We start from the raw sequence: 16,577 nt of genomic DNA, 5'->3' as shown, positions 1-16,577 counted from the left end.
CACACACGGCACACACACACACTAACTGTTTTACTGCCGAAAAAAACCGTTGCTCTCGCGAAAGATGACATTATGCAGAAATGCTGCAGAAACAAACAGTTTTTCTCCAGCATTTCTGTTTTTCTGCAGAATAACTGAATAAAGTCATAATCCGCTAAGGCCGATAGATAAGTCTCTTCAGTCAAAGTATGTGTACCTTCTTGCTTATGAGTATATCTTGGGGGGCCTCGGTACGAACTGGCTAATTCAACCATTTAAAATGTGACTACATGGACTACATGTACTACACATCATAATCATAATCAATGTTATCATGTCACATGGATAGGGAAAGGCCGGCGTACTTCTGCGCATCTGTCGTCTGAGCCATAGTGGATCGAAAACGAGAAGGGAAATCACTCTGGGATCAAAAACAAAAGGCGGAAGTTTACGTTCACCCACATGACTTGATTTCGGTGCAAGAAAACAAGTTGAAGTCTGGTTGCAAGCGTTCTTATAAAAAAATATATTCAGTCGTTGATGTAAGACCATAAGCGACCAGCACCAACTTCTACCTTGATTCAAGGATTATTAGGACATACTTGCGAACTTACGGCATATACACCGATGTAATTATTGCGGAAGACTTCATCATGTACGAACTTTTCGAGCTTGTACGCCTGCTTTCGGTTCGTCGGCAGAGCACTCGACAAGGACCCGTGGAAGTTACGCGGTTTGCATGGCGTGAAAATGGAGAAAACAGTCTCCTAGCGCTCCTCTGTTCCAACGGTAAGACGTAAGTCACAATAAACCTTAAGTCGTTTCTTGGTGAAGTACAAGGGGCGTTCTGGGGCGTGCTTATACTGTTATAGACTCCACCTCCAAGCTCCTGCCAATGCCTCATGATATTTACAATGAAGTACATGCATACTCATACTGCAATCTTCCATCGGCGATGACACAAAATGTCATGTATCTCGAAGTTTCCTCTGCAAAGAAAACAGCTCCAAGAGAATCAATCAATATGAGGCTTATATCGCGCGTATTCCGAGGGTACAGTTCTAAGCGCAGGGATTTTTTTTTATTTTAAATTTTTTTTAAAATTTTTATGCAATTTATATCGCGCACATATTCAAGGCGCAGGGATTTATTTATGCCGTGTGAGATGGAATTTTTTACACAATGCATCACGCAATTCACATCGGCCAGCAGATCGCAGCCATTTCGGCGCATATCGTACTTTTCACGGCCTATTATTCCAAGTCACACGGGTATTTGGTGGACATTTTTAGCTATGCCTATACAATTTTGCCAGGAAAGACCCTTTTGTCAATCGTGGGATCTTTAACGTGCACCCCCAATGTAGTGTACACGAAGGGACCTCGGTTTTTCGTCTCATCCGAAAGACTAGCACTTGAACCCACCACCTAGGTTAGGAAAGGGGGGAGAAAATAGCGGCCTGACCCAGGGTCGAACACGCAACCTCTCGATTCCGAGCGCAAGTGCGTTACCACTCGGCCACCCATTGCTTGTCTGTCATGGAGCTCCAAAAAGATAGTTTAGAGCCATGATCTATCAAATTTTTTAAAAATCTCATAAAGGATTGTTATGTTTTGTACACTTACTGCACATTGTGGGAATCTGTTGGGAAGAACGCACCTTCCAAAGCGAGTACTTACAACTGGTACAATGCTTTTAAATCGGGTAGACAGATCTCCAAGGATGACACCCATGCACCTAGACTCACAGTTGAATGCTGTTACTGCAACAAATGTTGCTGCCGTTGAAAAGTTAACGAGAGATGATGCACAAATCACAGACACAGAGGTAAAAGACATATATACATTATTGAACTGGCACCCTTAAAAGTTAAATATGATCTGGCACAAGCATCTATACCTGTATGCAACTTAAAAGCGTTGCAGACAGTGGGTGCCTGTGTACAAAATGGGGTAAGTCCTGAATGCAGCATAAAGTTAACTTGCTCTCCAAGTGTCACCATAAGAGTGTATACGGCTTCTGGGAAGGTTGTCACAGGCGATGGGGACTTAATTGCGTCTATCAATCTGACCCCTGGGCAATACATTAATCAGCCATTGGATGTTCCTGAACGGCTCCACCCCTACCAACTATTGAGGATCTCGTAACACTAGCAAGAAGAATTAAGGTGGTCCCTTATGTTTTTAATTAAGGAAATATATATATATGGTGCTGTGCCAAAAGGTCGTTTATGGTCACTTGTTATTTTCAAATAAACAGAACTTTGACCCTTGTTAACTTTTTTTAAATTTTTTAATTTTATTCTGAGTAGGGATGTTATAAGAGATAGTGGAGACAGATTCAGCTTTTAACTTCAAGCCAATCCTGTAAAAAAAAATATATATATATCACCAAATTGTGGAGAAAATCAACCCCGAAAAGTGCAAGATTACCTGTGACCAAAAGTGATCCCCCACAAGGAAGCTCAGGGTTGGCAACAAACAGTCAGACTGAGCGGGTCTGATATATAACGTCTGCTTATCTTATTTTCACAGCTACAATGGTTTTTTTTTAGGTATGACGTGAAAAATTACAGGAGACAATTTGGATGACCGATTGCAACGCCCTGTGTCCTTTTCGTCATGCAAAACGAAAAGTTCGTCTGCTGTCACCTGCCAGCGTATGGCTACAAAAAATGGGTGAAAAGGAAAGGCAAACATGATTGGTCGTAAAATAAAAGAGTTGGGCTTAACTAAAAGATCCAAAACAACATGTTTTGGGGAATAGCAAACAAGTGCGCACATTTGTGTCCTTTTGTTGCGTCCGTTAATTTATCAATTTCTGAACACACTGGATGTTCCCAGTCGAACCAACTGACGTATGGTAACTACTCGACACCCTGAAAACACCACTTCCAGTTTCGCGTTAAAAATGGCGATGTTCGAGCGGTATGGTAAGTTTTTAATCTTGTGTCGTTGTTTTCAAAATGTTGCATCCACGTTAAATGTTGCGATCGTTACCGTGACACTTCATATTTCATGTCTCTGTGATATTTTAGCGTTCTTGGTTGATCAAATGGTGCTGTTTACACAACTACAAGAAAATCAAAGTGATAGTCGACAGAAAGATGATGTTTTATGATCAAGTAACACTATCTATTCATTTATCTACAGAAAGTTATGTTTTATTTATCGTTTGTACAGCTAAATATGTCAGTTAGGATAACGTTAATAATTAGTGTTTTTCGCAAAATCATATTTGACCATCCCCAATAAAAAAGTCCCCCCAAAATGAATAAGGAAAACATCTTTTTCTGGCTAATGTTTGTGTCCTTGTAGTTTTGGTTGCAATCGATTTTTGTGTCTCTAGTTTTGGTTGCAATCGATCAAACAAATGCAAGTCTGCAATTTGTCAGTTGTTCTACAGCTTCTTGTTTTGAATGAGCAAGCTGGATGCACTCCTTGTTATTAAATAAATGTGGTTTTATTCTTTCACAAATTTGATTTCTTGTTTTTGTACAAACTTTTCCGTGTCTACATGCGCGGATGCAACATATGACACAGTGTTTCCAGAAATTATCTGAGAAAATAATTTCACTGAATATTTGTACCATACCAGGTCATTTAGTTTATGTTAATGTGTCTTTAAGCTTAATAAACATTGTTGTCCTTATTTACCATTAGAGCAATATTCCACCCAACACTGTGTCAAATGTTGCATCCGCGTGCAGACTACTTTTGTCAAATATTGATCCTTGTGTAATAATTACATAGAGAGTTATCTTTTGAACAACATGAATGTACTCTGCAAACACTAAACTTTCATGTAGGACAACCTGATACTCTCCTGCATAAATATTTTTGTTGTTGTAAAATGAACATTTCACAAACGACCTTTTGGCACTGCACCATATATATATATCGCCCCAATTCTAATGGGGGAGCAGCTAGTGTACGGTTACATTTGAGCGGTATGTGCATTATTGCCTGTCCATGGTGTTTAAAGTCTGGCGCCAAACTTGAGAGTTGATGCTACGCCATGGCAACGTCCTGTTTTCCGCAGCTTCCAAATCAATCCAATTTCTGACAGCTTAGGGTGTCTGCCTGATGTTTCATTCACTATATTTTCCTGAATTGGCCCTTTACAACGTTTTCCTGTTTTTACATGACATGTAAAGAAAAAGCTCTTAGGAACCTGTTACGAGAGCTCAGATGCTGCTGTCCGAGAGTTAGCGAGGGTCATAGAAGCCGGGTATCAGCAAAAACACTCACGCCGACATGTTTGGGAGGTATATTTCTACAGATTGTCAAAGTGTATGGCACTTCTGGAAGGATAATTCGAGAAAACTGCATTCATGATCAAATTAACAAGCTGTGCGGTAAGGCCTAAAAAAAAAATAGGTGTGGTTACGGTAACCCGACCTACCCTATTTTTAGGGGCCGACCCTATAACTTTTTATTACATTTTGTCCAAAAAAATAAAAAAAAAACAAAAAAACCAGTGCAGAAAACGCAATGAAAGCGAAATTGCCCGAGTCGCACACTTATTTCCCTGTCAAGTAGGTTTAATTTGTACACATTAGAAAAAAAAGTAACCAAAAAAAAAAAAAGTGATTGCCTACCTTCCTACCCTATATTTTTTTGCTATGTTACCGTAACCACACCTTTTTTTTTTTTTGGCCTAATATGAGATTCTAAGGACTTTCAGAACAGCCTACGTATGAACAGGTCTACCGATTATTGTTTTGAAAGATCTTGGATCAGAAGTGAGAAAGACGAGAGTAGCTGCCTTTAGTTGAGAAGAATCGTTTTACAACATGACAAGACACTGGCAGTCCTAGCTGTGTCTGTTTGAGTTTGTGCTGTTTGGTTTGTAACAGCTGACCAAGTCTTGCGTTTGCTTTTCATTTCAGTTAGAGATCAACATTTGATTTTGAACAAATTTTGGATATTCTTTCCATTTGATGTAACACATAGGAGGAGTTTGTGATTTTTTACACAGATCAGCTGTTGGTGCGCTGGAGTGTGTCTGGACGAGCTCCAGTGGTGAAACAGTTGCCATGGGCACCAGAGAAACGTGTGACTGCCATGTGCTTTGATCCCACCGTGTCATGGCTGCTGATGGTGACAGAGACACCCTGTCTCTACATTCTACCTGCATTGGCACTTATGGTAAAGTCACATAAAGTTAAAAGAAAAACATACTAAAAACCAAAATGGTCAGATAAGGCTGTAATATTTTCAACAATGTCTCCACACTTTATACGTGCACACATGTACATTCCTTGTCAGTATTTTGTCTGTTTCTTGTGTAGACCACCCTCGCCAGGCAATACTCTGTCCACTTTGCATAGATCTACATGTAGACCTGCTCAGATTTTCTTGCCTATCACCTTCCACAAACCCCCACCCTCGCCATGATCAGACACCACCACCCAACCCCCCAACCCACCATCAACACCATCCTTACCAATCCTGAGCCTCCGCTTCTTTTTCCGGAAGTCTTCATACTATTCCCCTTTCTCAGTTTCTGTTCAGTAAATATGCCTGCTGCCACAGAATAGCACTGTTTAATTAGAAAAAAAACCACAGTAAACACCAAGTTCCAAAGACTTTCGGGCCACGCCCTTCTTCAGTGAAATGAATGTAAACAGAATAGCACTGTGAAATATCTCAAGAACTGAAAAGAAGAGGGGCAGAATTATATGGATTTATATATGTGATAGTAGTGTCAGGTCCCTCCAATGAGAGGGTCACTGTGTGCTTTCCCATTGTCTGCAAGTTTCTATGTAAGGCCAACAAAAAATATGTTTGTTTCCGATGACAACGTCCAAAACAAGTACTTGGTAGGAACGGTAGGTAGGTTACTTTTTATTATTTTTATATTTGGATTAACGTTTTCTTTCTGCTTAAAGTATTCTGGCGGGTTTTTTTTGGCTTGAATTTGCATAAGCTGTGTCCCTTGATGTCAAAAAAGAGTAGTTTATCTTGCAAAGTCTGAAAAATTGAATCTTTGTCATGTTTAGTTGCTGGGTTTTTTCAAGGGTCAAGAAAAAGTTAAAGGTTAATGTGAGGTCAATGGTTAATGGGGTAATCGGAATCACTGAATTATTTATTTAGGACCTACCTCTCGTAAAAGGCTGCCTGCAATGTAGCAAAACTTCTGCTTCTTCCCAAGGGTGTCCTCTTATGAAAGGTGCAGTTTGCAATTTTTGGCAGAAAGCCTTTATGAACATGTTTCATCATATCTTCTTTTATTTCAGGATTCTACAGCCAGGGTGAATCAGCTCTGGAGCCTTAGTGATTGTACAGTGATTCCTTTGTCAGTCCAAGGTAGCATTTTTAGCATATATATCTAGCTATTATAATTTACTTTCTACCTAAGACGTCTGTTACATGACACTTGAGATTGACGAAGTTCTCAAATGTCGTATAGTTGTGTTCTTTTATTCTACGTGGCCCGTCTTCACAGCAGCAGACAAAAACTCATCAAATTGAGTTCGAGGATTTATTTAGCATTCCATACATACAACTGCACATCGTAGCAGAACTCAAAGTAGAAGCTTTTTAACATACAAATCGCGCTGGCCTATATAGCAAATACTCAATCTCGAGAATATTCCAGACCGAACATGATACAACTAAAATTAGATGAACTGTCCATGGACTAGAATAGTGACATTCTCTGTGACCTACATGAAAAGCGCCGACGCACTTAATCCGAGCGAACGCCACGAACCCATGACTCAAAACAACGTGGTAAACAACTTGTTTTGACAGGACTAGAAAGTTCACCTGGATTCTCATCCAAACATAAATATTGTGTTTACAAAATATAATATCGGTACTTTCCCACAAAGTACAAATAAGTCAACTACATGTAACACACAAAACTGAACCAAAGTTCAGCAACGGCAGCGTTTCCTAACAACGTCTAATGTATGGTGATGTTTTAAACTTCCAGTTCTATGACACATTTTTGGAGATAAACTGTCATATTTTTTTTTTAATTTGTTTAATTCTTTCTTCCTTCTTTTCTGGCTAGTTTCCTTTTTTCCGGGTGGGGAGGGTATGGGGCTTGTTTGGTTTGGTTTTGGTTCTTTTTGCTTTTTGTAATCTTTTATACAGACATATCATTACAATGTACATATTATATAATAATGAGGTGAGATTTGAAGTCAGTCGAATTATGCATGAATGTGGCTATGCAATCATTAAACGGTTGTGAAAATCAACTCAACAATAGTATTAGTAGAAAGATGTACAGTGAAAACTGTCAAATACGGTCACTGGACTTAGCGGACACTCGCAGAATACGGACAGTCAGTCTCGGCACGGACTGCTTTACACTGTAAAACACCTGTACGTTACGGCCACCTCGGCATTACGGACGCGGACACGTATTTTGGGTCCATAATAAGTGTGTGCGGCCAGATCAAAGGCATTGTGATAGCTGGGTGGCCTTGTTAAAAGACACGACCTTCTTCCCAGGGGTCAATGACCCAGTTTTTGCCATGAGAGGTGGTTCCCCTGTCATATCTGAGAGAGGAAACACTTCCTGCATCGGGGTCAGTGACCGGTCAGTGACCGAGTTTAACAGAGTGGAAATCTGTGTGTGCGGCCAGATCAAAGGCAGGGCAGTACCTAGTAGCTGAAACATGCATTATCACAAGTTTTTGGCTCACGTAAGTGTAGCCTATGCGATCGTAACTTTGTCTGTCTGTGCGTGCGTGTGTGCGTGTGTGTGTGTGTGTGCGTGTGTATGTCTGTGGTAGAAACTCTAACATTTGAAGACGTCACATTACATTGACGTCACATTATGACGTAAGAGGGTTAGACGTCACGCGAAGGAAGTACTGAAAGTCAAGGTCATTATTATTTTGAGCGCGCCGAGACTAGTTGGCAGTCGTGTCCTGTAAGTAGGCTACATGCAGACAGACAGATCTAGATCTAGTGTCTCGCTTTCTTGCACAGTTTCACCTATGCTCTTTCTGTGTGTGTGTGTGTGTGTGTGTGTGTGTGTGTGTGTGTGTGTGTGTGTGTGTGTGTGTGTGTGTGTGTGTGTGTGTATGTGTGACGGAGTGATTGAGTTTGTGTTACTGTTTGTCGATTTCTTACGTGAGCCTTGATGGCTTCGCCTCTTGTTAAACTTGTTTTACAACAGTCAATATTAAATGTTTCTCTATTTAATCTAAACAGCTTCTGTTTTTCTTATAAATGTACATGTACATGTGCAGTACTCTCTCTCTCTCTCTCTCAACTTGACTTTGTCGCGTTTACTTGCACCTGTCTAATAAGGACACCTGCAGAATAAGGACACTTTTGTCTGGTCCCAAGGGTGTCCTTATTTGACAGGTTTTACTGTATGTGATCCATGTGTTAGTGTACATTAGCATGCTTTTGGAAAACATCACCCCCTGGTTGAGATTCTCAAGAATCAGTGTCACTGAGCATATTCACTTTTTGACTCACATGCGAAGCAAAAGTGAGTCTATGTACTCACCCGAGTCGTCCGTCCGTCCGTTCCCGCAGTGGGGCACTGCGGTTATGAAATTAAAGGCCCCTCCTGTTTTTGGAACCGCAGGAGCTTTCTAGTTTACTGTTAGGTAGATTTTGGGTTCCTCTTTCCTGTCATGCTCTCTTTTTCTTCATGAATTCTTTTCTTTTTTCTGCCTTCTTGCTCATTCACCTGTATTTTTTCCAAAAATCTCTTCTCTTGCCGCTTGTCTCGCGATTCATGTATAGTTTAATCTGTTAGTGTTCTGATGTAAGTCCAGCAGTAGATAGGTTAAGCCTATTTTAACATACTGGAAACTGGTAATCTTCCAGTAGGTATTAATTTAGTTTTACTAAAGCCTGCTGGGACACAAGTAATGGGTTAGTGCATTTGTAAACAGGAATCGCTTGACAAGTGGCCCCCTTCATCCCCCCCTTCCTCGTCCTGATATGGCTCTGCGTAGTCGGCTGGACGTTAAGCAACAAATAAACAAACCGTCCGTCCGTCCGTCCGGACGTCCGTCCGTCCGTCCGGACGTCCGTCCGGAAAACTTTAACGTTGGATATTTCTTGGACACTATTCAGTCTATCAGTACCAAATTTGGCAAGATGGTGTATGATGACAAGGCCCCAAAAAACATACATAGCATCTTGACCTTGCTTCAAGGTCAAGGTCACAGGGGCCATAAATGTTGCCTAAAAAACAGCTATTTTTCACATTTTTCCCATTTTCTCTGAAGTTTTTGAGATTCAATACCTCACCTATATATGATATATAGGGCAAAGTAAGCCCCATCTTTTGATACCAGTTTGGTTTACCTTGCTTCAAGGTCAAGGTCACAGGAGCTCTTCAAAGTTGGATTGTATACATATTTTGAAGTGACCTTGACCCTGAACTATGGAAGATAACTGTTTCAAACTAAAAAATTATGTGGGGCACATGTTATGCTTTCATCATGAGACACATTTGGTCACATATGATCAAGGTCAAGGTCACTTTGACCCTTATGAAATGTGACCAAAATAAGGTAGTGAACCACTAAAAGTGACCATATCTCATGGTAGAAAGAGCCAATAAGCACCATTGTACTTCCTATGTCTTGAATTAACAGCTTTGTGTTGCATGACCTTGGATGACCTTGACCTTGGGTCAAGGTCACATGTATTTTGGTAGGAAAAATGTGTAAAGCAGTTCTTAGTGTATGATGTCATTGCTAGGTTTAGTTACCCTAAAGGTCGAGGTCAAGCATGTGAGTCGTATGGGCTTTGCCCTTCTTGTTATTGATCAAATGACAAAAGCCAATCATTGAATATTTGTTTTGATGCTACCCCTCCACCCTCCCCACCCCACCACCCGTTTTCATGCAGACCTCCCCGTTTGAAGACCTTATTTTTCAAATTTTCTGTTCATGTTGTCTGTAAATTTACCTCCATTTCAAAACTCCCTCGCTGAGTTTGTACGATTTTTTGAGGTCAAGAAAGGTAGGTGATCTACTGTACGCGACGGGCGCAGTGGCGTGGTGGTAAGACGTCGGCCTCCTAATCGGGAGGTTTTGAGTTCGAATCCCGGTCGCTGCCGCCTGGTGGGTTAAGAGTGGAGATTTTTCCGATCTCCCAGGTCAACTTATGTGCAGACCTGCTAGTGACTTAACCCCCTTCGTGTACACGCAAGCACAAGACCAAGTGCGCACGGAAAAGATCCTGTAATCCATGTCAGAGTTCGGTGGGTTATAGAAACATGAAAATACCCAGCATGCCTCCCCCGAAATCGGCGTATGGCTGCCTAAATGGCGGGGTACAAACGGCCATGCACGTAAAATTCACTCGTGCTAAAAACATGAGTGAACATGGGAGTCTAAGCCCATGAACGAAGAAGAAGATTTACTGTACGAGATTAAAAGACCTGGATGGTGTGTTTTGACAGGTTCACTATGCGCAGCATGTTGGTGGCACACTCTGGGTGACAAACAGGTGGCAGTCGTTGCCACCAAGGTAAGACCCATCCAGTTATAAAGTTTTGTTGGTCGAGTTCTTGACTACCGTATTTGACGGACTACATTTGCGACTTTTTTTTTTAAATCGCATTGCGGCTTATGAAAAGATGCGGCTAAAACGTTACCTAAACTTGAATAGCATTCACCTAATGGAAGTCGCGGCGGATTTTCATTTCGCTCGATTAGCGATTACCGGTACTTTATTAGCTCTCTGCTCAAGACTCGGCGCTTTTCTCTTTCTTTCGCGAATCTTCGTTTGTCAACAAGTCGTCGTGACAAGATAGCGTACAGAGAAACACCAGATGTATCAGGATCTCGCGCGCGCGAGATTTCATTTTTTCCTGTCTCGCGATAGTTGGAGGAGCGAGAGCCGCCATGTTGTGTTTTCGTCTGCTCGAAATGTGCGCAAAAGTCGTAAATCATCCAAAAAAAAGCTTATTCCGGGCGGGACTACATGTGTGTGTTGGTTACAAATTGTGTGTGTGATATTTTTCTTCAAACTTTTTCACTTTTCTTCTTTGTTTCACTTGTTTATTCTCGGAGCCATTTCGCCAAATACCGTACTTTCGTTTGCCTTGGTTGTTTTGATTGATTGACACGATCTGATTATATTTTTTTCGACGGCGGCTAATATAGTGACGCGACCTATACATGGCTCGTCCCAATTTTTTTGTTAAAAGTCGGGGGTGCGGCTTATCCGTCAAATACGGTAAGCTTAATTGCACTGTGTATGGTCTTGAATTGACGAATTCCAAGTTTGTGTGGGTTGAGAAAGAGTGAATACTCTTTCGTTAAAGTGTGACAAGCTTTCCACACATGCATGCTCCTTGTCCACGTGTTTCAGGCGCACCCCTCGCTAGTGATTGGCCTATAATGTCACATGGGAAAGTTTGCCTCAATAAAAGCAAGAGCATTCACTCTTTCACAGCCCATACAAACCTGACAGAATGATTTCCGACCATCCTCTCTTAGAAAGATGTCCATTATAAGCCTAAAATTTGTTTGATGGTTGGTTATGGCATCTCGCTGGTTCTTTTTTGATGGTACATGTAGTTTCTTGCACCGGAATTGCAATGGAATTATTATAATCAGTAGTTGTTCAAGCATTACAGGCTCTTAGATAGCAAAGCTTCTTTTCTTGTCTTATTGTCACATGCATCATTTATTGTGCAATACCTAACTAAATGTTCATCATTTGTTGTGGCATTTTTTTTTTTCTTTTCCAGATGAAATTTTTCTTAAAAGGACATGTCATTTGTCATTTTTGCAGGTTGGAGAGTTGCTGTTTGTTGATCTCCTGAGTCAGCAGGTGGTTTCCAAGGTTACCACAGACATTCAGGTCAACGAACTCTCCCTCATTCATGATGATGATCAGATGAGCACTTCTCTCTTGGTGTGTGTGGGAATTTTTGAATTACGTGAAAAAAATGCATTAAAAAAGCGTCTTTATGTTTGCGGGCATAAAATATATTAATATTTTTATTCAGATGTAAAGATCTTGCATGATCCGGCATGAAATCATGAAATTGCAACAAACGAAAAAAGCAAATATAATGCATAAACAAGCATGGTACACTTTATGGATCTCAAGAATACAATGGAACCCCCCCCCCCCCTTTTTTTTAGACCTTAGAAATGGAAGGTCTTAAATTGGTGGGGGTGGGGGGGTTAACAGGGAGCGGCCATTGTAATCTGTACCGGGTAGCTCAGTTGGTAGAGCACTGGACTTGTGATCCTAAGGTCGCAGGCTCGAAACCCGGCAGGGACGCCCACGGGTCGACTTTATGTGCAGACTCAAAGACTGTATCCATGTCCCACCCCTGTCTCACCATAGTGGCACGTAAAAGATCTCGGTCATTCTGCCATAAGTGCAGGTGGCTGATTACACCTAAACATGCTGACACCTGGGTAGCGCGACTCGTGTTGCTGCTAGCTTTCCACTGGGAGGAATCGACCCTAATTTCCCAGCATTGGTATAATACATAATAGAGTAATATGAAGAAAAAAAAATTAAAATAGAATCTCTGAAGCTTTTTGAAAATGCCAGAAGTGTGCCAGTTAGAAGATTAATGTGATGCCTGCATGGCGACTGCAGATGACGGGAGTGTCCAAGGGTCAGTGGAAGATGTTGCTTGAAGCAAGGAGCCACTTTTCTCACTTCTCCCCTGACAGTGAGCTGAGTGACATGGGCTACATCGACATTGACACCCGCACCATCCCACCCCACTCTGTCCTCGACTCTACGGGTAGGTGTGGAGCTGAAATGTGTTTGTGGTACAGTGGAACCCCTCTTTTTAGACCCCCCATTTTAAGACCCCCTCCTTTTTAAGACCTTGTTTTCTCAGACTTTCTGTTCATAAGCTCTGTAAAATTACCCCCATTTTAAGACTCCCTCCTTTTTAAGACCTTGTTTTCTCAGACTTTCTGTTCATAACCTCTGTAAAATTACCCCCATTTTAAGACTCCCTCCTTTTTAAGACCTTGTTTTCTCAGACTTTCTGTTCATAACCTCTGTAAAAATACCCCCATTTTAAGACTCCCTCCTTTTTAAGACCCGATTTTCTCAGACTTTTGGAGTTCTTAAAAGGGGTGTAAACCCACTGTACCTGTGATGTGAGGACACTCCAGTGAGAGGACACCTGGGATGTGAGGACTCTTCTGTTGTCCCTCTATTACCTTTTACCCAAATATACCAGTCATGACAGCTAGGCCACCTACAATGTGGGGCCACTTTTGGCAGTCCCAAGAGTGTCTGAGTTTCATCCCAGTTACCATTGTACCCCTCTTTTAAAACTCTTTGTCTCCCAGGTACAGATATATCCGTACCCACTCATATGGCTCTATCTGACCAGGTACGATATATCCGCTCTGACTGTTAGCTTCAGTCGCTTCCTATAACGTCGATCTAACGCCTGCATTCCAGCGTGCTGATACACAGTTACTACACAGTTACTACAATTCTGAGTGACCTGCTGCAGCACAGCTGATCTCGGCTAAAAAAAACTTGGTCAACATAGGTGGGGTAGAAAGTGTTAAGAATTAAAGAATGCAAGAAATCTAAGAAAATCGGGTCTCATTAGGGAGGGCGTCTCAAAATTGGGGTGAAAGTTTGCACTTGCAGAGGTTATGGACAGAAAATCTGAGAAAAACAGTCTTAAAAGGGGGATTAGTCTTAAATCGGAGGGGGATGGGGGGGGGGGGGGGTGGTAGGGGTCAAAACATGGGTCCCACTGTGCTGTTGGCAAATATTATGAGTATGCAGTATTATTCTATAGGGTATAGGTGAGTTCTGTATTCAGATTCTTTGTGGTTATTGAATCTGTTCTGTATTCAGATTCTTTGTGATTATTGAATCAGTTTTGTATTCAGATTCTGTGTGGTTATTGAATCTTTCCTGTATTCAGATTCTTTGTGGTTATTGAATCTTTCCTGTATTCAGATTCTTTGTGGTAATTAATTGAATGTTTTCTGTGTTCAGATGAGAACGCATCAGTGTTCACAGCGGAGTGTATCCCACAATCCCAGCCTTGGGTGATGCTACACCCACAGTATGCCCGCGGTCGTCACTTTATCACCGCTCACGACCAGAAATCGGCAACACTACAGGTGAGACTCAGTGAGAATGATGTAAGTAAGCATAGTGTGGGATAAATCTCTACAGTGGAACCTCCTTTTTAAGACCTTAAAATCTGAGAAAATCAGGTTTTAAAAAGGAGGGAGTCTTAAAAAGGGGGTCTCCTCAACAAGGTCTTAAAAGGGAGGACCGGCACGGTTGGCCTAGTGGTAAGGCGTCCGCCCCGCGATCGGGAGGTCGTGGGTTTGAACCCTGGCCGGGTCATACCTAAGACTTTAAAATTGGCAATCTAGTGGCTGCTCCGCCTGGCGTCTGGCATTATGAGGTTAGTGCTAGGACTGGTTGGTCCGGTGTCAGAATAATGTGACTGGGTGAGACACGAAGCCTGTGCTGCGACTTCTGTCTTGTGTGTGGCGCACGTTATATGTCAAAGCAGCACCGCCCTGATATGGCCCTTCGTGGTCGGCTGGGCGTTAAGCAAACAAACAAACAAAATTAAAAGGGAGGGAGTCTTGAGTGCAGGTGAAGCGGTACGAAATTGTTATTGCTTTCATGTGCAAAAGCCTTATCAAGATGTTCGTTTATCTGTCGCAAGGTATACGACAGTGAAATCCAGTTCTCTCCCCTGTTTGTCTACAAACTGCCCCCTGGAGCGGAGAGCGTCATTCTGACAGATCGTCTGACCTTCACCCTGTCTCGGCGCAATGGATCACAGCTCTTGGTACTGTCTAACCAGAGAGCTGAGACTTCTGTGGAAACCATGCAGGTATGCGTCTGAATAAAGGAGTTTTCTTTCAGCAGTAAAATGTGCAGCAGACTTATACGGTCTTGAAACTGTTCCAGGTAAGAATTGAACCTGTAATTGCAATGCTAGTAACACAAAAAAGTGCAATTAGTTATGTTCATATTTTCTATCATCAAAAGAGTTTTTTCTGTTGCCAAAACATTAGTGTATCTGCATTCAGTAGGTTAAAAATAATTGTGCTTTGGTGTGATAATACAGTGGAACCTCCCGTAACGACCTCTCCCAAGAACGACCCCCTCCTTTTGCCGACCGAATTTCTCGGCACGGATGCCTTTCACACTGTAACTAACCTCCCAAGAACCACGCCCTCCTTTTTCCGACGACCGACCTACCAACATAGGGTCAATAACGACTTTGACCTTTTTTACCAGTAAGTGTCAAAGTTCGTAATTACCCAGCACATGCGGATCACGCACGCCATTAGTCACGCATCAAGTGTCAGGGGTGGTAGTCTGTAGTCAGTAGTGCGTGAAAGTCCAGTGGCCTATACGGCTGTCCTCTTCCCACCTATAGCTGACTCAGTTTACAGACATTGACTTTCTTACCCGAGGCCAATGACCAAGTTTGACCTATGAGGCCGTGTGTGTACGTGTGTGTACGTGTGTACGTGTGTGTGTGTGTGTGTGTGTGTGTGTGTGTGTGTGTGTGTGTGTGTGTGTGTGTGTGTGTGCACGCGCTGGTGTAGGCACATATATCATGCTAACCCATATGCACATCAAATGGGAACAAAAATGGGATAACGAACACAGCTAAAGACTGAACTGCCCAGCAGTTGCCTCCCCTGTGAAAAGAATTATACCTCTGAAACTCCCAATAAAGACCCCTCCTTTTTGCGACCGATTTTTCTGGACATTTTCAAGGTCGGTAATGGGAGGTTTTACTGTACTTGTTATTTTAGATGATTATTTTTTGGCCGGCTGTACGTTTGTTACCAGAACAGTAAAATAACCTGCATGTTTGAAATAGAGATGTTGGCTGACAAGGTTTGAATTTGTGATCAATCAATTTTCTCTGATTCTTTTGTTTCAGAATGTATTTATTTTTGACTCACATGCGAAGCAAAAGTGAGTCTATGTACTCACCCGAGTCGTCCGTCCGTCCGTCCGTCCGTCCGTCCGTCCGTCCGGACGTCCGTCCGTCCGGCCGTCCGGAAAACTTTAACGTTGGATATTTCTTGGACACTATTCAGTCTATCAGTACCAAATTTGGCAAGATGGTGTATGATGACAAGGCCCCAAAAAACATACATAGCATCTTGACCTTGCTTCAAGGTCAAGGTCGCAGGGGCCATAAATGTTGCCTAAAAAACAGCTATTGTTCACATTTTCCCCATTTTCTCTGAAGTTTTTGAGATTCAATACCTCACCTCTATATGATATATAGAGCAAAGTAAGCCCCATCTTTTGATACCAGTTTGGTTTACCTTGCTTCAAGGTCAAGGTCACAGGAGCTCTTCAAAGTTGGATTGTATACATATTTTGAAGTGACCTTGACCCTGAACTATGGAAGATAACTGTTTCAAACTTAAAAATTATGTGGGGCACATGTTATGCTTTCATCATGAGACACATTTGGTCACATATGATCAAGGTCAAGGTCACTTTGACCCTTATGAAATGTGACCAAAATAAGGTAGTGAACCACTAAAAGTGACCATATCTCATGGTAGAAAGAGCCAGTAAGCACCATTGTACTTCCTATGTCTTGAATGAACAGCTTTGTGTTGCATGACCTTGGATGACCTTCACCTT

The 16,577-nt window shown here is 41.9% G+C and overlaps 1 protein-coding gene across 1 annotated transcript in view; it reads left to right on the top strand.

Annotated features, from left to right (window-relative positions):
- Positions 1-402: 402 nt before the first annotated feature.
- Positions 403-16,577, top strand: part of LOC138965616 (uncharacterized) — a 71,273-nt gene continuing 55,098 nt past the window's right edge. Inside the window, exons 1-8 of the mRNA XM_070337794.1 lie at positions 403-768; positions 4,960-5,129; positions 6,221-6,290; positions 10,378-10,445; positions 11,718-11,840; positions 12,543-12,693; positions 13,926-14,053; positions 14,617-14,787. Of these exons, the coding sequence (XP_070193895.1) occupies positions 633-768; positions 4,960-5,129; positions 6,221-6,290; positions 10,378-10,445; positions 11,718-11,840; positions 12,543-12,693; positions 13,926-14,053; positions 14,617-14,787 (1,017 nt within the window). The 5' untranslated portion in view covers positions 403-632. The remainder of the gene's footprint in view (positions 769-4,959; positions 5,130-6,220; positions 6,291-10,377; positions 10,446-11,717; positions 11,841-12,542; positions 12,694-13,925; positions 14,054-14,616; positions 14,788-16,577) is intronic.

The sequence above is a fragment of the Littorina saxatilis genome, linkage group LG4, assembly GCF_037325665.1.
Source record: "Littorina saxatilis isolate snail1 linkage group LG4, US_GU_Lsax_2.0, whole genome shotgun sequence".
In the NCBI taxonomy this organism is placed as follows: Eukaryota; Metazoa; Mollusca; class Gastropoda; order Littorinimorpha; family Littorinidae; genus Littorina; species Littorina saxatilis.
Note: the sequence above shows the minus strand (reverse complement) of the source record. Positions and strands in the feature narration are given on the sequence as shown.